Source organism: Drosophila gunungcola, chromosome 3R, assembly GCF_025200985.1.
Source record: "Drosophila gunungcola strain Sukarami chromosome 3R, Dgunungcola_SK_2, whole genome shotgun sequence".
Lineage (NCBI taxonomy): Eukaryota > Metazoa > Arthropoda > Insecta > Diptera > Drosophilidae > Drosophila > Drosophila gunungcola.
In genome coordinates, this window is record NC_069139.1 from 14,755,150 (window position 1) to 14,776,740 (window position 21,591).

Sequence of the window (21,591 nt, forward strand, 5' to 3'; positions counted from 1 at the left end):
CTAATCGCATTAACCATGGCAGCGAAGCGGGCTAAACTTGTGGTAGACTTTTCTAATTTATGCGCCTAATTGACTCAAAGTAAAATTTGCTCTTGCTTGACATATTTCGCGTGGGTTATCTGCCCCTCAGCGTTTCGCGTGTCATGTAAATGTCAAACTTTCAGCCAGATCCTTAGCCGCGCAGGGGAAACTTTCGTTTTATAAATAAATTTGCGAGTGGCAGAGAGCAGAAATACAAGCTACTAATTTATGCAAATTGTTTTGTTTGACAAATTAAATGAAAATTAAAATTATTTTCCCCTGTTTTTAAGACACAACATAAATATTTTCCATTAGCTAGATGATGAAATTCTGCGAAGCTGGGAACTAATGGTTGGCACGTGTTGTCTGAAAACTGATTGGCTGTCTCACAGCTGATAAATGGTTTTAACCCATTTTAGAAAGCTACTATGCCTGATAAATTAATAAATAACAAATTTAAAACCAAACGTAGTGTTTATCTTAACAAATTAAAAAAAATACATACGGTATCTTTGTGTTTATACCAAATTTGGATCCAATAATAAAAAAAATAAAATTACATTATTTATCACCAAGAATAAAAAAAACTTCACATTTCAATATTTTTAAAATAGGACCGTGTTTTAAAAATAAATTAAGAAATTTAAATTAAATCTTTGTTAATGCTTTTTACCACGGTAATTATTTAAAACGAGTCAATTTTTAGAAATTTAGAATAATATTTTGAAATAAAATAACATTAAAATCGTTAAAGATACATTTTTGTTAAACTATCATCTAAATGGGTTAAATTCAAGGTCAAGGGCAATGAAAAGCAAAAAAGATATCTTAGCATATTGTCAGAGCCAAAAGACCAAGTTGGGAACTCCTTTATTTAAGGCAATTAGCTCACCTGAGTGATGGCAGATTAGCCCACACACATTGCCTGCGTTGGGGCCACTAAGGAGTGGTCCGGGTTGCGCATACGCCCCGGTGTACGTGGCCCCACTGGTGATTGCCTCCGCTTTGCCAGTCATACGGCCCATACGCCACGTTGTATTTATTTGTTCACCCTGCAAACTGCAACTGAAACTCGTTAGCCAGCCTCGTAAAAATCCAATTGCCCGATCCAGAGTCAGCCAGGCTCAATCTGCTCGGCTGTAGTAGTAGTAGTTAGGCAGGAAGGTTCAGGCTCCCTACGAGCGGGTTGTTAAAAAGTTATCCTTGGGCGGCAGTTTTACGAGCTCAAGTTGGTATGTAGTTGCCTGCCATTTTCTGCTTGTTAGCATCGAGTTTTAGTTGACAATGTTGGCAGCTGCATTAGGCAAATATCCTACTGGCGTAGCACGATGTTTCCACAGCTACCGCCCGCTTGTGGCTTCTGCATCGGGCTGGTGGTCTTTGATTTGCGTTTTGCCTTTTATGCTCGCTCAACTTTCAACCAGTTCGATTTCAAGTTCAAGTTGCACAGATGACACAGAAAACCTTTAGCTTGTTATATTCTTAATGCAGGGCTTTCGCAAAAAGTTTTTATTACTTGCCTTGGCTGCTGATTTTGATCGCTTTTTTTTGGGCCGTTCGGGGAGTTTCCGTTGCCCTCGAGCACATTTCAATTTTCTGTGCAATCCTACAAACGAAAACAATATTTTATATATTTTAAGCGCCTTGTTATAGTTTGTGGCAACAATAACAGAAAGTTATTTCCTGGCAAAGCTTATTGGGCTGGATTGAGAGGACCCCAAGTCTAATGCGAAATTGATTTGTTATGCCACAAAGTATAAAAACTTGGCCCCGAGCTACTCTCAAATCGAACGACAAAGGAAACAAAAACTTTTGCCCTTCAAGTTTCGAGAATTCCTCAAATTAGGAAAAAAAAAAGCTTGGATTTGCTTGGTTTACTCGGTATAAACAGGAAATCGCCATTGTCTTTGAGTTTCCAAAGCAGATATTCGGCTCTTTATTTACAAGAACATGAGCGATTCATTGATAAGGTGAAGAAAAATAAATTGCAAATTTTGAAAGTAAATATTTTATCGATACAATTCTGTAAATGTTTTGATTCCCACAAAGTCGATATTACTTCTCTATCCCTGACCAAACTAAAGCAACTAATTTACACAGTTTATAAAATAATATTTCCATAACAAAGCCGTGCTCCCAAGCGACCAACTATTTTGCATATTGTCTACAAGTAGAGAAACAAAGTGAAATACAAAATACTCTTACGTTTTCCAACAACACAAACGTGTATGTGCACCATTCCCAGCACAGATACAATCAATAAATATGCAAAATCTCTGGTAAAAACATTTTATTTTAATCCCCAAAAATAGGAAATCAATATGCTGCAGTGCCATACAGAAAGTTGTGGCAGTAATTTCCACAATGAGACTTAGAGAGGGGGATAGACACAGTGCCGGCATGACAAGTAGCCCCACAACTTACATATAAATATATATATATTTGAATCCAGAGCACTGCATATGCTGGCAAGTGTTGCCAGAGTCAAGTAAAAACAATTTATTTTTATGTGTCTATGTATAAAATTAAAATTTGCATACAGCCCACCAGTGGCAGTGGCCGTGGTTCATCCCGGCTCCGCCTGTGGCTCAGAGTCTGGGCCATCATCTCGCAGTCTGGCTGTGGAAAAGTTCACAGAATCGTGACTGAAACTGAAATCGCTGCCTGTCTGCCAGTCAGTTAGTTTGTCAGTCTGTCGGTTTGTCAGTTAGTCAGTAAGTCGCTTTAGCGACGCTTTTGCTGTTGAGTGTGTGACAACTGATCTGATGGTTCCTAACTTACTATCCTTCCATTTTTCGAAACGGTGGTAAGCAATATATTAAATGATTGAGAAGCGAGAAAATTGAATGCTCAGCTAATATTAATCTTTATTAAAATAAATGAAAAACGTGAAACTAAAAAGCTTTTGACTTCAAATAAAATATTTTGTTATTTTTAAGAACACGTAAAACTTACTAAGTGTAGCACATTTTTTGAAATTCAACCGAAGTAAAATCATTAAAATAGTTTTATAAATTTAAAATATGAAATATTCAGCTTCACCCTCCTCAACAGATAAACTAAAGACAAAAGTTTATTCTGTTAACTTAAAAGCGAGGTTCGTTTTGTAGTTTAATGAATATTTTTAATATGACCATGTACATAATATAGTATATATAATATAATATAACAATATTTTATAAAAAGCAGTTCGATTGAGTTTTTCAAAACGAACGTGTACTTAATCATCCCTCATATAAACTATAGTAGTCATTCTGCCCACTGTGCACTTCAAGTGCAGTTGTGTAAATGACTACGTGATGTCTGCTACCGATTGTAAAGCAGACAGTCTGAATGCTGGTGGGTCTAAAGTCAACGGATTTTGGTGGCTATGCGTTGGCTTATGGCACATTTAAATGATTTCAATAACTTGCCATTTAGAATCATTAGCTAAGCCGCTGGCCACCAGCCACCAGCCACTTGAGTGCGGCTTTGGGAGGTGCCCTCATAGACTGACTTTGGCCCATGCCCTGCCCCTCGTAAGTCAGTCTGCTAACCGGATCTGGATTTGCTGTCATTCGAATGATAAAGCCATTTGACAAAGGCACAAAAAGCACACAAGCGGACAAGTTGGGACGCGAAAAAATCCCCATTCCCTTCTCACACTTCCCCCAAGCGATGCAGCAGCTCACAGGACATGTCTGGGCGATAACAAAGAGCCAGCGGGGAAAGGAAACGGATGGTGGGGTACTGGGGATTGGGGACTCCGAGGGGCGAAACAAAAGCGACATATCAACAAATGTTGGCGGCATAGAAGACGCAGCTTCCGTTACAGCCGCACGCCTGTCAATGAGAAGACAACCGCCAGGGGCACAAAAAATAGAAAAATCATGACTTTTAGACCTTGAGTTACCCGGTTTTTATAAATAATTTAAACCTTAATTCAGCCGAAATCTATGAACTTAAAATCACAATTAACAGTCAACACCCGGTGGTAAATTAAGGTAACTTGTATTTTAAAGTATTGTTAAAAACCATATATCATTTATTTTTCAAGCTGTTATAATTTAAATGTTTTTTTTAGTTCAAGGGATCGTTTATAAAGATGCAACTATAGACAATTCATGTAAATCTGAGTATAGCGCACACTATACAGGGCTATATAAAAACACTAAAACGAGGGGAAAACACGACACGACGAAGAGGACTCTGCAGGGCCATCGCCCAAATGCAAATCACACGAATACGTTAGGCGAACGTGTTTAGTCCCCGAACATTTCATTGGAATTGAATGGAGGGGAGTGCCAGAACGTCATGAACAGCCCCGAAAAAAAACAGACTATAAATTTATTGTTAACTTGGCTCATGCAAATTGAATCCTTTCGCTTGTCCTTGTCGACTGTCCAGACCGGTTGTGGCTTCGGTTTCGGCTTACATTTCTTGGCCAGCAAGGGGTAAAATGAAACTGTTTTGCTACTTAATAGGCCACGCTCGTTGTTATCTGCCCGGTTGGGATTAAACGTGACTGCTTAATGAGAGGTCTGCAGCATAGCAATAATCGTAATTTAAAGACAAACAATTGACCGAGAATATATTATGGGGCTCTTGGAATTTAAATTATTAATTTGAGATTAGAGGGAGCCTTTGTTAAAATGGTTTTTATATTTCACCGTATTTTCCAACTTATTCAATTTAATAATTGGAATTTAATCGATTCAAATAATATTTTATTTTCAGATCGTACTTAAATTATATATAATTCAATGCACAATCCTTAATTTTTTTCGCAGTTACAATGTATTTAAGTTAGTAAAATTAAAAGCTTAAGTCAACAGAAACTACGCAAAACAAATCCAATATTGACAATAGACACGAGCAACAGAAACACGGATAAATAGCACTCGTACCCGCCTAAAAATAAACCAATAGATGTAACTTTGATTGCCTGATCAGAAATTCCGTGCTGTCATGGGCAATTGAATAAGATTTTTATATGACAACAACGCGTGACCGAATAGAACATTTTTTGCCAGATAAATTGTGTTGTTATCCATCAAAAACGTGTCGATGATTTGCCCCCACGAAAAAGAGTACAAATCTTTAGAAACGTGGCCTGCCTCACATTATCCCAGAAATTAACATTCTATGTGGCCCCGGCCGAGTTGCCATTTGCCATCCAGTAGCCAATTTTAATGGCAGTCGCAGCACAATTGAATTAAATTATCAATCGATGGCCCTGGCACAAGGGTCGAGACCAGCAACAGAATAGGAGGACCAAAAAAAAGGACAGCACAATCAAATTGATTGTATTTACTTTGACACCAAAGCCAACAACATCCACAACGGTCACACCTCCAACCGGTCCCACACTCCTCGACAAACGGCCGGGACATGGGTTTGGGTTTTGTTTTTTGCCGCCTCGATTTGACTTAAATACGGTTTTTGGCTCGTTAAGTGTAACTAACAAGTTGCCGACGCTGGTTCGTTGTGGACGCCTATATTGTTTGCCATCTTGTTTCAGCCTCCTTTTTTCTTGTTTTCCGTTTTTTTCCCGTTTTGTTTTCGACCAACTTGAAATTTTCTACGCCCAACGAGGGTGGGCATATTGATTGGCCTTCTACTGGAGGCCACTCCTTAAAGCAGATGGTCGAATTTAAATGTGCCTTCGATGGCATATGGTTGGGTAATAAAATGGATCCTTAAATAAAATAATAACCGGGATTATTGTACTGGGTGTGGCTAAATTAAAAAGGGTTTTTAAAGTTAGGTATATCACTTAAGGTTAATGCATTGTTTATTTGCCATTGAAAATGAAATCAAATCAACAAGTTTGGCAGAACGCTTAAAGGTGTAAGGCATTCTTAACCAAAATTATTGGTTTAAGTTAACAAATTGTATAATATTAAAACAGTTCATTGAGCATGTTTAATTTAAGCTCCTGAAACTAATCCCCAATCTCGTTATTGATCGCCACAATCTGAATCGCTTCACATTATGGCTGCAGATACTTTTTTGAAGAGGTACAACGAAACAAACGAAAGGTGAAGTAATAAATAAAAATATAAGAAAATAAAATGCATACACCATAAATAAATAAAAACATAAAATAATCATGTCACGTGCGAATTGATTGAATTTCTTTCTCGGGCGTCTTTTGTTTCGTTTCGTATTCACTTTTTTTTTTGGTCATCGATGCCATAACCCTTGGCAGAAATTCCGACCAAACCTGGGCTATGGGTCGTGTAAAACCTTTGGTATAGGACCAAAGTCGTTTCACTTAATGGCCACAGACAAAAGGTATTTAATTTAATGCCCGCCCCACTTGGTCAGGTAATTTGAGCTATGACCACTTCGCGCACACTGACAACATGTAGCGAACAAAAAAAAATAGGGGGAAAGTCGAACTGGAAAAACTATCAACTAAATTGGAAAGCCAAGAATGCCAATATTCATGCGAGTCACAACGCTAGCTGCAATCGGAACAGAAACCGCGGCTTAGATCGTGACAAAAAAGCCAAAATCCTTTTGGTCTTATATAGCTGCTAAGTCATAAAAAAGAGGAATTGAAAGCTGCCATCAGCCTGACAGCAGCAAAATGTTTTCAGACGAAATTTTCAAAAACTTATCTTTCACTTTTTGCTCGGACTCGATTTTGTTTGCGTTCTTTTCGACAGAAAACTGGCCAACGGTGCAGTGCAAAATTGTTTCAAGCCAGCGTTCACACAAAAGCTCACACTACGAGTCCCCAAAAGGGGATTCACCCACACGCACACCCAAAATCACCCACAAACACTCAGGCGCACACACACAATCACACAGTGAAAGCCATTGATTCCCTTGCAATGAAGGTGTCATCATATTTTTTCATTCATTTTTTGCCCTTCTGTTGCCTTAGACCAATAAAATATGCACAAATGAAAGTGTTTCACCAAGAAATGGCCCTTTAACTGTTTTCGCATCTATGGCAAATAACTTAAGAATTACTTTGTATTAATTTTTTTTATATTCATAAATATTTGTCTGGTTTTTAATCAAAATATTATTTATAAAGGTCAACACATATAACTCTGAAATATAAGAATATCTCTAAAACTTTCTACTAAATTATTTTTAAAAAGAAATCTTTTTAAAATAGTACCTTACATTTCAAGTATTGGGTAGGGATAAAATATACAAGAAAAATATTTCATATATACGAAAATATTTATTACAAATATCATGCCTTAAAAAGCCTACCCAAAGGAAAAATAACCATAAAGGTGCTACCGACGTAGTAGCAAAACTCCCTTTCATCGCCCTTAAAAAATAGAAAAAACTCCGAAAAGTCAGCAAAAATATGAGCGCGTGTTTGTAAGAGCGGTAAAAAACGAAAGAATGATTGTTGCAGTTTATGTAAAAAACTCCAGCAGAGCTTCAGTTTTCCGGTAGGCCTGGGAAAAGTGCTGGATGTGTGCAAAAGAGAAAGTAGGCGACGCTCACGCACCATGCAGCATGCAGCATAAAGGCTGGGGGGATAGAGAAACTAAAAATGCGCACACTTGCAGTAAAAGCACGAAAAACTCGTTACAAAAACCGTTAGTTTTTCAATTATAGCGCGTAGATTAGTATTTGAAAGCAGTGCCAGTGTCTGTGTGTGCGTAAATCCCTCTTTCACTTGCCTTCTTTCTTTCTCTCTCTCTCTCTCTCTCTCTCGCTCTCTAAGCCATTATTGGATTTTGGCTCGCTACTGGCGATTTCAGAAGGTGGAGAAAAAAAAGGAAACTTTCCTGACAGCAGCACAATAACTTTTGAATAAGAAAAACGTGCAACGCTTCAGAAAGAAGACGCAGAAAGTGTGGGCGGAATATTGGCATCAGGACCGGACTAAAGAGGTTGAAGGTTGATCCAATACAGTGACAACAAGGGACAGAAAAAAACAAACTTTTGCAGCTGCAATTTTCTATTCAACTTTAAGCTTTCTCTATCGAGAACTGGGAAAATCAGTTTAGGAAGTTAGCAGTTTTTATGAAATGCCCTCTGTCCTTCTGCCGCTTCCATCTTTATTCTCTTCTTAGCTCCTTCCGTTTGGGCTTTTGCTAATTTTACAACGCACATTACGTATATGACGTGGTGGAAGCTGCAAATTTATGCAGGAAAAACAGTCAACCAGGTGGCCCACAGAGTTGCCACACTGTAATTTTAACCGATTTTTAACGAATAACGCACAGGATATATTTTTAAAAATATTATTTGTCGAAGTGGTTAAAAAAAATTTTAAATACAATACACTCAAAATAAATTAAATACAATTTTTAAGAAATATAACAAAAGTACATTTAAAATATAGTTCAATACAAATAGTAGAAAATATATAAAATGAACATCTCCAAATTTTAAAGTGAATGATTCTAAACTTAATAAATCATAACTTCATATCTTAATAAATTATAAAACTGATGCACTTTCTAGAATAACTGATAAACTTATTTGTTATTAGTATACAATTAGAATTAGAAGAATGTACTTTAATTAAAATGATTTTAAATCTATTAAACACTTATTAAGTAAAGCTAAAAATTAGAAAATAAATTTAAGTAGACAAAACAAAATAGGCTAAGTGAATACAAAAAAATCTATCATCATTAAATTAGAAAACATACATCAATGTGGCAATAACCGAAACAGTACAGGAACTTTTAAAAACGCCTTAAATAAACTCGACAGCTAAAAGAACTGCTTCGACCACAAAGAATCCTGGAAGATTTTGCGCATTCGCACGCCGGCACTCAGTATATCACATTGCCATCTCTGAATTCCCGGCAAAGTCCTCGCCTTGATTTTCTTTTATGGGATTCCCATTTCAGTGGCCAGGTCCACGCCAGAGCCCGCCTTTGTACCGTCTTTAGCGCTGCTGCAACGCCGTTTTATTGTTGAATGAACGGACTTACGTGTGAACTAGTAGGCGACAACAACTTATGCCATTTCCGTTTCCGCTCGCATCGCCATTCAGCGCAAAAGGCAGAAATAGCAACCGAGGCAGCCAAGGAACAGGAACACAATTGTGAGGTCATGTATGTGACAAACAATAAAGACGATAACTTAGTGCAGGGGAAGCCGTGCCTGAATGCAACAACGGGCGGAAACGGAACTGCAACTGCAACTGCCTTGCCTTGCCTTGCCTTTCCATGCCTGGATTGCGTAGGTGTGTACTGGTGTTTGTGCTTTAAAAATAGAATTAAGTTTTTCGTAAACTTGGACCTAATGCGCCCCTTTCTGGCTTTGCTTGGTTTAAAAGTTTGAAAATATATATTTGAAAAGCAAAGTTTATTCCTGTTGAAAGAAAATATGTCTGGCGCTTTTTGTATACATACAAGGTGTCCCGCCGGCAGCACAAAGCACCAGCTGCCAGTTGCCAGTTGCATGGCAGGGTTCTGGTTTTAGTTCTGTCTCTGGTTCTTGTCCTGGTCTTGGTCCTGCTAGTCCTGGGGGTCCTGGTTGTCCCGTGGACTCCCACGGAAAGTTTTGTTTGCCCTGACACTTAAAAAGTCGTAAAATGCACATTCAGCATAAAAACCACTGTTGGAAATTATGGCCACACTGCATATACCCCCGTTTTATTTTCTCACCCCATCTTGGCTATCCTCTGTTGCCTTTTGTATCATATTTTCCAGTTTGAAGTTGCCCGAGCTGCAGCGGCTTTTATCTTTAATGCATTCTACGTGCACTCTGCACACTCGCAGAAAGACACACAGATGCACATGTTTCCGAACAGTATTTTTTCAATGAAAACTTGAAACCATTCACTTGGCAATGATTCCAAATTTGGATATATGACTTCGCCGAGAGAGTATTGAAAGGAAAACACGTTTAATGCAATTTTAAGTGACCTCAATTTTATTTATATGATTGAGAAACATTTGAAAGCCTATATTCAATTTTTGCAATTGTGTTCATTGATTTTTTTGATTTTTTTTTGCTTAGTACTTAAATATTTATTAACACACCAAAAATTTCATTAATTTGAGCGCGATATTATAATTGACTTAATATTTGAAAAATTCTGACTGTAATTATAAATCCTTTGGAAAGGGTACATAAATGCAATTACTTTTAATATCGTATTTTGGTTTCTGTGCAAGCATTGCTGAGTGATTTAAATTTTCTAAAGAAGTAATTCTTATAAACAAATAATAAAAAACCTAAATGTTGCTGATAACCTTATTAACATAATAATCAATTTTTTTATATATAGTCATTGGCTGATAGCTTCCGATTCTCAGTTCGCTTCGAGCTGATAGCTTCTGATTCTCAGTTCGCTTCAAGCCTCTGACAAAAGAGATTCATTCCAGTAGAATGTCAGCCACTTATTTTATTTTCGGATGCTTCTTTCTAGGCACCACAGTGGCCTTGATTTTTCCGCAACATAATTGCTCCGAATATTTTACGTATGGCATAGGACGAGGACGGGAGTAGCATAGGCATTTTCACGGCCAAAGAAACAACACGACCGCAATTGAATTTTAGTGTGATTTTCGCATGGAAAGGATCTGCTGATGTAAGTGATAACCCGATCCAATTGGTGTTCTAGCCAACTCCATTCCCTTATTTTCCGGCAGATCGTGCCTATAAGGATGTATCCCAATACTTTTGAACTATATCAGAATGTTCAAATGGGTTTGCGTGCCCAAGCGTATGTCAAATTCGTTAACGTCACCGAAATGATGCCTATGCCAGCTAGATTCTATTTTAACGATGAGTTACTCTGCTTCATAGAATTACGTGAGTATAACAACACTTCATCGCATAAATTTTAAATTTATTTTTTGTTCTCTCCATTGAAGGAAGGGGGATCGTACCATATCAAGGAATAGCAATGGAATTATCCATACCCCTTCAGACTTTACGCAATGTCCAAAAGTCTCGCCCGAAAATGCACCCAATCTTTCCGAGAATACAACCCTCAATCAACATTGTATAACGCAGAATATGTTAGGAACTGTAAAAAAATTTCTAAAAACATTTTCCTGCTTGAAATATATGCCCCAAACAAAAAAAAAAGCAGTTCCCAATTCAAATGTGTCAAATATTGTATTTCCTATTGAAGGACAAAGATATGGTAAGTTTATCAAAGATATTGTATAGTGTATTGTATTAAGTAAAACATAAATATATAAAATAGACTCATAGATTCATAAGTATTTCAATCTTGTTTATTTGAAAAGTGCTGAGGTGGATTTTAGAATAAAAACAGAAACCGCTTTGGGAAGCAGATAAGCTTGAAAACCACTTTACTTTCATCTGAAAGTTTAATTCAGTCAGCAGAAAACTAAAAAACCAAAAAAAAAAACAAAGAAGGGCACAAACCGCAAGCAAAAAGAACCTACTAAGAAGGCCACTAGGAAACCACCTACTTTGTATCAACAGATAAAAGTAAAGTTTTTCAACATCGTTTACTCAGAACCAGAATCGTAGCCGAAGCGAAGTCTGACTTAATTCGATGGTCGAGAGGTGAATTTCCTCGGAAACCTAAAACAAAATACATAAAAGTGTCTTCTTATTTTTTTGGGGGGGAGCGACTGTGGTTAAAAATACTGTACAACCTGTTGTCGGAGTTCAACTGGCAGCGGAAACTTTTTTAATACGTTACGAAACCTAAGGTCCCCCGCAGCTTCGCAGCTATCGCCAACAAACTTATTTCACTTCGGGCTCCATTAAGGTAAGGAAAACTTTACTTTCGACGGTAATGCTGGGGCACAAACCATGATTGAAAGGTGCAGACGTACACCAACCGTCGGAGACTCCCTCTTTTTGTGGGGGTGTATAAATATTTTGACCGCAGGGTCACTGCTTCCCGCTTTCTTGCTTTTTACCATCCACCTTGCGGTTGTTATTGTTATTGCGCCTGATATTAGCAGGACATTATTGAAATTATTTACCTCTCCACCCCTCTCAACACGTGCCATCACTCCACAGCCCTTGGTTTCACCCCACTTCCGTCGAAAAAGTTGCATAAATTGTTTTGTTATTAATCCCAGGCCGGGCCATTGAACGCTGAAACGGCCGACAGGTGTTTAAATTTCAAAACTTTTATTGGCAGCGGCAGCCACAGCAATGATAATTATTATTATAATTATAATGGATAACAATAAGTTTTGATTGCATGATTATTAAAATAAGTTAGGGAGAGGAATTTAAAGGGAAATTAAGCTAAGATGTGGAGACAATGTGTCACTTATTGTGTGCTCAATGCAGAAATGTAATTGGATTAATGTATTCATTTATGAATGAATTTATATTGTATTGATCTTTTTTTTTTCAGCTAAAAAAGTTGTATAAACAATTAAATTAAGTTATGCTACTGTTACAAGAAATATTTTTTATTATTTGTTGTTTGGAGTACTGAGCTATTTAAATTTTAAATAAACGGATATATAATGAAATAGTAAAATATATAACTATATCTAAAATATAACATACATTTTTGAAAACAAACCATATTAACTCTAATTTTTCGTTGATTACGGTCAAGCAAATCAAAAAATTAGTGTTAATCAAATCAAGTAATTATAATTGTGCCATAAATTAACTAATGAAAAAATTAACGTATTCAATTATTTTGAGGTAAACGCAAATGGAAAAAAATTTACTATAACAAGCCTCAGTTAAAACTTAATTTTCTCTATTAATAACTTTGTACTTCTTTGAGGCGAGCAATTAAAAATTTTCATTTTTCACCGGGCTCTGTGCCATTTTCTCACTATCAACTTTCAATGGACTCTTTAAGCTGCCCCTATCAACGCCTGGCACATTGTCAATTTGTCAAGTTCTCAGTGTCTTGTCCACACATTCTCGCTTTCCCGGGCTCAGTGCCATTCCTATTCCCATTCACATTCCCACTTCCCATTCCCGATCCCGTTCTCATATTCGCACTCATCTGGGTGTCGAGTAGGAGTCAACTATCAAGTTAGTTCCCGAATGGAAGCTTGGGTCACTTTCCACAAAGACCGGGAACATATTGTAGCACGATTTTTAAAATAAAATTAACTTGAATTTGCTCTCTGTGCCGGCGGACTGAAAGAAAGGCTGTTCCCTTTGGCATGTTATCCTTGGCTGTCACACAATCACCCGCAGACAGAAGCACAATGTGGAGAAAAGTTCTCCTTCAGCGAGGAAAGAAAAGTGCAAAAAGCCAAGTCAGTAAGTAGCAAAGAATTTCCAACACAAGAAAACCCAAGTATACTATATGTGTGAAAGGCACCGCAATAGACTGTCTGTTGAGTAAAAAAAAATATGCCACAATTGCAACATAACTTTTCAGCTTATTATTTTTTATTGCAGCTAATAAGCTTGACTTGCCAGTTAATGGCGCATTTCCGTTTCCGTTCACCGACACACAGTCACCCACACACACACGCGCACACATTCAGAGGGGAAAACCTGTCGCAAAGTTTTGAGCTTACCAACGACCAAAGAAAGTCCGGAAAACGGCAAATGGCTACTTGTTGTTCAAACCTTCACAAAACTCTCAAAGAAAACCCTTGACACACCCTAATACACACATTCACTTAAAAACATTTTGCTTTTTGTCTTTTCACTCTCGAGCTTATTAAAGTTACATTTTTTAGACACTTTTCATTTATTTTATTTGCCCATATTTCCTTATTGAAACTTTTTAGACTGGACAATGGTTTTCCATCTGACCAAACCTCCCTGGTTTTCCTCCGCTTTCACAGGCTTATCCCAGTAAAATGGCCTCATTTGCTTAGACTGAAAAGGACACGGAGACCAGTCAACCATTCTATTGTTGTCTTAGTTCCTAGCTCATTGCAGACATGCTGTTATTATTGTGGGTGGAAATGTATTTTGTAGCTCATTTGTGTGCTTGGCCGGAAGTTGTAACTGTGCACAGGATACGTTGAGTGCCCCGATTTCACACGAGAATGGCCGGACCTACAACATTCGTGCCGGAGGTTCACGGGCAAGGTGCTAACATTACATTCGGACTTAGATTTCTAATGTTTTTGCTTTTAGGACAATTGCTTGTTGGGCGGTCATTAAATTGAGTTTAGATAACTTTCCAAAATAAAGTTAAAAGCTATTAAATGAAAAACAGAACTGCCCTGTAAAAATATAAAAATGCATATAAAAAAACCGAATAAAACAATGTTTTTTTTTTTGGTAGAAATCTCTCCCTTTTGCATTTTTTTTTTTTTGTGTTTCCCCTTGAACATTTGAGTCTTAATATATTCACCACTCTATCGCTTTTAAAAATATCATATGCTTAGACCGTAAAAAATTTCAATTTATTTTTTATTCGATAAGGATACATTTTTACACATCAATAAAGAAAATATTGATTTTTGCTGCCACTGCTGGCACTTGTTGAAACTTTTCACGCAATTGAAAAAATGTCAGATAAAATGACACAAACTCTTGTTACATTCTTATTATTTTTGTTTTGTTCATTTTTTTTATTTTTGAATACACCGCTGCGTTACGAGTGTAATAAACATCAATATGGTGGAAACAGCAGACATAAGGCATCTGGTCCTGCCTTCAATAAAGAAAGGGCGACAAACAAACAGAAAGCCGAGCTGACAAAAGTTTGCGCCAAAATCATAAAGTGCAGGCAAAAGTTTTTGGCCAAAAGCGGGCAGCTCTCGTGAAGTCGTAAACCAGAAAACCGAAGGGGGATACTGGGGGGGTGGGCTAGTGGGGCCGAAGAAATCGACCAACATCAATTCGAAAATGGCTTAAAAGTAGCAGCGATCTGTTTGCTTTCTGTAGCTGCTATTGTGGCTATCAAGCATCCTGGTGGACTGCTGCATTTGGCCAGTTTTTGCCCATTCTGCATTTTATCTTTATTTGCATTGCGGCTAACCAGTGACAAGTATTCTTGCGGCCGGACATGTCGAGTGGTTTTTGTTTTGAAGAAAACTTTCTATTTCAGTTTTCGAAGAGGAGCGGGGAGGGGAACTTTGGATAACTGCCAGCGCAATGCCAGTGTCAAAGATTCGTTGGAGAACCCAATCCACCCACCAAAAATAATGTTTGTTATAAATTAAAGCTGCGGTCGGGTCTGCAGGGGCATGAACTTTTATCAGAGGCACAGATTTGTGGGCCATAACTTGTGATGCTCGGCACACACATTCGCTCGGGGCCTTGTTTCCGTTTAGAAAATGGTTTTTCTTTTCAATTGAGGATTTTCATAAATTGTTATCTCTTTAAATTTGCATTTAATTGGCCGACAGGGGCCGGTGCAATTGTTGTGCTTAATTATTCGGTACTATTAAGTGAAAGATTAATGAGTTGAGGTTTTTGCGGTGGCATAATATTGTTGTTCTCTATTATTTATGGCCAGCAGTTGGGGGTACATTTACACAATAATTACACAGCCAAAGAGTGCTCTCAATTGTTCGATTTTAAACTAAAGTTAATCCTTAACTGAAACATAACTCCTGGTCAATGAGCAAAACTTAATATTGAATAGACAATAAATTATCAAGAGTCAAAGCATAAATACAGATGGCAAAGTTTGGGAAACTTTAAGAACGCCAGGTCACGGTGTCCTCAGTGTCCTCGGTGTTTTGGTGATAGAACGCACAGGCAATAACAATTTATACGGCCGAAGGTGACATTTCAACATGGCCAGGACACGTACTGGCTCAGGGCAGTCCAGTTTCATTCAAAAAGGTGCTAGAACCTTGTGCGGACAGGAGAGCAGGAGAGCATTTAGAAATTAATGATAATTGACACAATAAGCGACAAGTTGAGCTCGAGCCCAGGCAGCAAATCCAAGTGTAGGGCAACTTGGCCTCGACTCTTCGTCCCGTGGGATAATAGTCAACGGCATTAGAAGCCAATAAATAAAAGCGAATGAAAACAAACAGCGTGCAGTCCAGCAAAACGTGCAGACAGCTGCCATTACATATACAAATACACACAAAGAAAATTATATATCACAAAGAAACGAAAAATAAACAATAATATTTATAATAATCTTATATAAATATAGTAAACATGTGTCTTTTAAACACAAACATTGTCACACTAATCCAAGCTTTAAGAGCAAATAACTAAAATTATTATAAATAATTAACTGTTGCCATTTCTATCTATTTCTTTCTGTCGTTGCAAAACTAATTTATACCTTATTTGGGTATAACACAATTTAAATTTGAAAGGTAACAAAACATTTATGTAATTTAAAGAAAACATTTTACAATTGTATTACTTTTTCTGCGTGCAAATATATGCTTTTACACAAAACAAAAATTGTATAAACTAAACAACAACATGGTGGCCTTTAAAGAACGAATCATAATCAGACGAAGGCGACAAATACATTTAACGCTTAATTACAAGGCAAGCTGAAAGGCAATCGTGTGAGAAAACCGCACACAAATTTCTACTTCCTAATTAGGCGGAAAAATTAACCACCCTTTCCCAAAAACCAACCATATCCCCAATCCGCTTATTGCGCTCTGGCAATCAAAGCCACTGACAGAAACTATAAAATTTCAGTGCTCACGTATGCCGCTTACTTTCGCATTTATGGAAATAATTAAAACTGATTTGGCGCCCCTCTCATTGGCGCCTCAGCCTTTGGCCATAACAATCATTGCCGCCCCTTAATTAAGTTGCGTTCATCATGCACGACTTTCTCATTCAATTAACCATTGCACTGCCAATAAGTGAGTGGCACATAAAATGTGCGAAAAAGCGAACGTGCCTTTCTATCAGCGCAATACTGTTAAATGAAGTACTGTGATTGTTATCCTAAAAGAATCCTCAATTTCGGTGAATTTTCTCTGAAGATAACTCCATCACACCACAATTAAGCTAATATTAAAATCGAGGGTTACACAGAAATCTCTTCGGTTTAAATTTGTTTGATATTAAAAAAATTGACAGAGCCAAAAATATACAAATTGAATTGAAGTGACGATTATAATCGTATTTTCTTTACATTAAATATATAAAATACCTTATAAATAAGCATATGATGTATTTGAAATGTAGGCAACTATCTCAAGAATTTTTTCTAAAAAAGTGGGTATGTGCATTGAAATATTAAAACAAGTTATTTAAAGAATAAGGCTTATCAAACTTTTTATGGATCGAAAATGCGACCTGACTTAATGAGGAATAACTTCTTGCCAACGCCTTTCGCCAAGGCATCATTTCAGAGTACCCGCAGATTCCCTTGATGCTAAGCAACTATCCCTTCGACATTGCGGACATCTACGGGCCATTTTTGACTCAGATCATGGAAGGAAGCCTCAACTTTTTGGCTCAGCCTTGGCAGTTGCTTTGTTCCTAGAAGCTTATACGCTCATATTTTGCATGTCCTGGACTGGGAAAAGGGGTGGACATGGAAGCCGGAACGGATTCTGGAATTTGTGGCTTAGCTTCGATTCGTTACAATTGGCCTATATTTCGGCTTTGTGCTGTGGAACAATGCGGCCTAAAAGTTTGGCAAGAGATTTTCGATTTTAGCGGACCAAAACCAAATGAATTCTCTTATGTACACGTTTTGCCTCTCGGTTTTTCTATTCCCTTACTTTCTTTTGCGCCTGTGCTTTTTGATGCGCACGAACCCGGAAATGAAAGTTCTGGCAATTGAATTATGGATATAAAATTGCGCTTGACTTTGGCAAGCAGCTTGTTCTAATACCTCACCCAACTGCAACATTGTGTTTGATTGTTTTTCCCTTGATTGCCCCCGCAGGAAAAGGTTGAAGTTGGCCGTGAATCATTCAAGCCAAACGTCAGGCAGTATTCGTATCGGAATTCTAAAGTTATTTCAACTCCACTAGGCATTTGTCACATTAACACTAGCTAAACATTTTAAGCGGCCGTTGGGCATGGGAAGGTACTCTGTACGCCTGCCAAGTGTTAGTGGAAGAAGTTCATTCGCATATTCCATAACCGCGTTCTCAAATCTTCCCAAGCGAGTCAACGGAGTACTCAGCTTTGGCCATATCATGACCGAGGTGAGTAATTTTTTTTTAAATTGTAATTTAAAGGTAAAAGGTATAAAGTACATTACTTAATACAACAAAATAATAAACACCTAATATTCTTTTAAAACTTGTATTTAATCGGCGTTTTATCTGTGAGCTGTTTTATTATTTTTAAATTAAAAGCTTGTTTTCAAAAGTAAGAAACACATTTTGAGGCGCAAATGGTTAGAGCTTTATGTACATTCAAACCGATTTTTTGGAGTATGTCCTTTTTGTCCTTAAGGCGCCATCTTTTGGTGTTGTATACTTTACATTACTTTTTACACGTCAAAAAAGAGAGAGAGAGAGAGTCCTTTTTCAAAGATTCTTAAGGGGGTATTCTGGTCTAGAAATTGTTTATCATTATTATTATTGTATCTCTCAAAATGTCAATAACAAGCATATACAAAATTATTTTTGTAATCTTTTTTGAAAAAATGTCCAATATGCAGGCTTCTAGACCAGAATACCCCCTTAAGAAATGCCCACCTTACAAGATAATTTCCTTTTCTTTGAAAATACGTAGAAAACATTTAATAAATACAGTTTAATATATTCTTACCATCAAAACTGTGAAAGTTTTCGTAGTAGATAACAGTAGCGAACTGCTCAACAAATTGTTGACCCCTGAAAAATTGGTTTGCCGCTCGCAAACTGATGGCTATAAAACTGCACGCGCTGAATTTGAATTTAATTTAATCACTCTCGTCAGAGGAAATTTCTTGAGCCTCCGGCTCCTCTTCGCCCTTCTCGTCCTTTGCTCCGAGCTCTTCCTCATCGCTATCCGAATTCTCCATTGGATTCGTCTTAAGGCGAGCAATCAGATCCTTGGCGGGGTTGAAAATGCCACTAGTTTGCTGGGAGCAGACAATGCAGCGCTGTGACTTTTTGTACTGGGCCAGGGCGCACTTTTCACAGAAATAGTGTTTGCATCTAATAAGAATCGGGAGTTTTTATACTTTCACTTGATAATGTAAGTTTCTAATTCTACTTACTTGGTAACCACGGGATTGACAAAGCTCTGTCGGCAGATGTGGCACTTAAAAGGCAGCGACTCCTCGTCCGAGTGAATCTCGTACTTGCCATCATCGCCATCGGAGTCACCATCTCCCCTCCGCTGATTCTCGTGGTCCATTTCCATTTGCCATCCGGCTTTGTAATCACTGCGATCATGCAAAAATTTGCAACTGTCACCGAAGCCACAGTAACCCGTTTCCTTGTAATCCTTGCAAATGTCCGGTTGGTAATCCCACCTCACAGTGGCTCTGAGATGGGCGGGTGCCCTAATGGGACCACTTCGCACCATTCCGGAGCTGGCGTTTCCCGCCGCCGTATCCTGTTTTTTGTAGTACTGGGCATAGTTATTGATTCCGCGGTATATCTTATCGTCCGCCTTGCCCTCCAGTTCCTCGTTGATTTTTAGGGCACGAGCATGGATTGCCTGGGCGTCGCGGTCCAGTTCGGTGTCCATTTCGTTGACGGACGTGGCACCCTGATCCTGCGGCCCACTGGGCAGCCCCTCGCGCTTGGATTTGTAGGCAATGCCCAGCTTATCATCATCGGAGGCCGAGGATGTTGCTTCCTCATCGTGTGCTCCTGCCTGGCGCTTCGCCTTGCTCAATGTCTTGGTGCTCTGAAAGTTGGGATTCGTGCGCTTCCTGCGGTTTTCGGCTCGCACTAAGGCACTGGCTTTGCCTTTTAACTCCTCATCGCTGCTTTTTGCTGGATTTCGTTTAAATATATTCCCTATGTATATCACTTTTTGGCGGTACAATATTTGCTCACCTGATTCGTTGCTGCTACTGCTTTCCTTTTTGCGACGCATTCCAGCTCCTTTGTTGATATTGCGCTTCTTAAAGCCAAAGGCCGAGGTGCTGGCCGCTTCTTCCGACATTCTCCGGCTTTTAATTAAGCGTACTTTTCTCTAAATTAATGGCAAAATCAAACAATTACAATTTCGACAATCATCTTGTATTCTTCTTCTTGACTAGTGATGGGAGTTTTTGTGTCTATCGTTTTTGGTGTTGGTATATTTTATAATGTGCCAAAATACTTAAATAATTTGGCGGTTGATTCAAAATTTAAGAGACAAAAAAATATTTATATCATTAAATTTGTCATATCATGAAAATAAAAATTACCATATGCCATCTAAAATATTAAACACTGCGCTTCTTATTCAGCATGAGAGTGGTTATATTTAAATCTATAACCACTTCTTCCTAGGAACAAATGTATCATATATTACGCAAATTTCTAAAACTTTTTATTATCAGAAAACGTTTTAATTTTTCGAAAACATTATGTCTCCAAGCAAGGAGACAAGGCCAAAAAACAAAACCTATGCTGAACATCGATACTATCGATATTTTGAAAGCTCAAAAAAAGTTTTTTTTTGGCGCTCTGTATACGGTCACACTGTTTGTTATCGTTTATTTTTAGAATCCGCCGAAACACGTAAATTAAATGATTTTTGATTAATTTTGAACTGTTGTATTTGTTTTTTAATATTATCTTCTAACCCGCAGAACATGACGCTGGAACTGGTCTCCACTGCCAAGTGCTACGAGGGCGAGCAGCGGGTGTACCGCCACCACTCCGGCACGTTGGACTGCGACATGACCTTCGGAGTCTTCCTCCCGCCGGCTGCGCTGGAGGACAAACCCTGTCCCGTGCTCTTCTTCCTCAGCGGACTGACCTGCAGCCACGAGAACTTCATCCAGAAGAGCGGCTTCCAGGCGCACGCCGCCCGCCACAACCTGATCGTCGTGAATCCGGACACTTCGCCCAGGGGCGTGGAAATCGCCGGACAGGATGATGCCTACGACTTTGGCAGCGGGGCTGGTTTCTATGTAGATGCCAAACTGGAGCCGTGGTCCAAGCACTACAAGATGTACAGCTATGTGACCCAGGAGCTGGTGGATGTGGTGAATGCCAATCTGCCCGTGGTTCCCGGCAAGCGGGGAATCTTCGGTCACAGCATGGGCGGCCATGGAGCTCTGATCTGTGCGCTCAAAAATCCCGGATTGTACCAGTCGGTGTCGGCCTTTGCCCCGATCGCCAATCCCACGCAGTGCCCGTGGGGCCAGAAGGCCTTCGCCGGATACTTGGGACCCAATCCGGATGACTGGGCCCTGTGGGACGCCACTCATCTGGTGTCGCAGTACGAGAGCACGCCACAGGAACTGTTCATCGACCAGGGTGCGGCGGACAACTTCCTTGCCGGCAAGCAGCTGCTGCCGGAGAACCTTCTGGCTGCCGCCGATGGCAACGACCACATCCAAACCATCTTCAAAAAGCGGGAGGGCTATGATCACAGCTACTTCTACATCGCCACCTTCGTCGGCGAACACATCGCCTACCATGCCGCCCTGCTCACCGCCGTCGCTTGAGGGTCTCCTTCGAAATTTGATGCCCCTGTTGATTGTACTTATCCATCGGTTTGTATTCGACTAAAAATATGATTATGTGAATAAATCAAGAGTAAAATCAAATCTATATTCCAAGTAGAACATATTTTGACTGTTCACAGACTTTATTCACAAACTTCTTAAATGTGTGGTAGACCTGGTCACAACATTAACTGGCATTTTATATAGAACACTCA

General features: G+C 38.7%; 2 protein-coding genes and 1 long non-coding RNA gene across 7 annotated transcripts; 2 read left to right on the plus strand and 1 right to left on the minus strand.

Moving 5' to 3' along the window:
* Window positions 1–913: 913 nt before the first annotated feature.
* LOC128251929 (E3 ubiquitin-protein ligase RNF113A) lies at window positions 914–19,972 on the minus strand. 4 transcript variants are annotated; one of them, XR_008267258.1, is made up of 3 exons: window positions 18,980–19,972; window positions 18,547–18,917; window positions 914–1,627 (listed from the first exon to the last, which is right to left on the minus strand). XR_008267258.1 is itself a non-coding variant. In XM_052979205.1 (3 exons), the coding sequence occupies exons 1-3, from the start codon at window positions 19,876–19,878 to the stop codon at window positions 18,680–18,682; spliced, it is 1,074 nt and encodes a 357-aa protein (XP_052835165.1). In that variant the 5' UTR covers window positions 19,879–19,972; the 3' UTR covers window positions 18,486–18,679. The 4 variants fall into 4 exon arrangements, 2 of the variants coding, with proteins under 2 accessions (XP_052835165.1, XP_052835164.1); XR_008267259.1 differs by lacking the exon at window positions 914–1,627 and adding an exon at window positions 5,661–5,698; XM_052979205.1 differs by lacking the exon at window positions 914–1,627 and having other exon boundaries at window positions 18,486–18,917; window positions 18,980–19,706; window positions 19,770–19,972.
* On the plus strand, window positions 10,331–11,091 carry LOC128251934 (uncharacterized). The gene is made up of 3 exons (XR_008267260.1): window positions 10,331–10,534; window positions 10,596–10,758; window positions 10,821–11,091. It is a non-coding gene; the product is annotated as an uncharacterized LOC128251934 (long non-coding RNA).
* LOC128251930 (S-formylglutathione hydrolase) lies at window positions 17,759–21,482 on the plus strand. Of its 2 annotated transcripts, none has more exons than XM_052979206.1 (2): window positions 17,759–17,975; window positions 20,513–21,482. In XM_052979206.1, the coding sequence occupies exons 1-2, from the start codon at window positions 17,847–17,849 to the stop codon at window positions 21,374–21,376; spliced, it is 993 nt and encodes a 330-aa protein (XP_052835166.1). In that variant the 5' UTR covers window positions 17,759–17,846; the 3' UTR covers window positions 21,377–21,482. The 2 variants fall into 2 exon arrangements, with proteins under 2 accessions (XP_052835166.1, XP_052835167.1); XM_052979207.1 differs by lacking the exon at window positions 17,759–17,975 and adding an exon at window positions 20,372–20,441.
* Window positions 21,483–21,591: the final 109 nt, after the last annotated feature.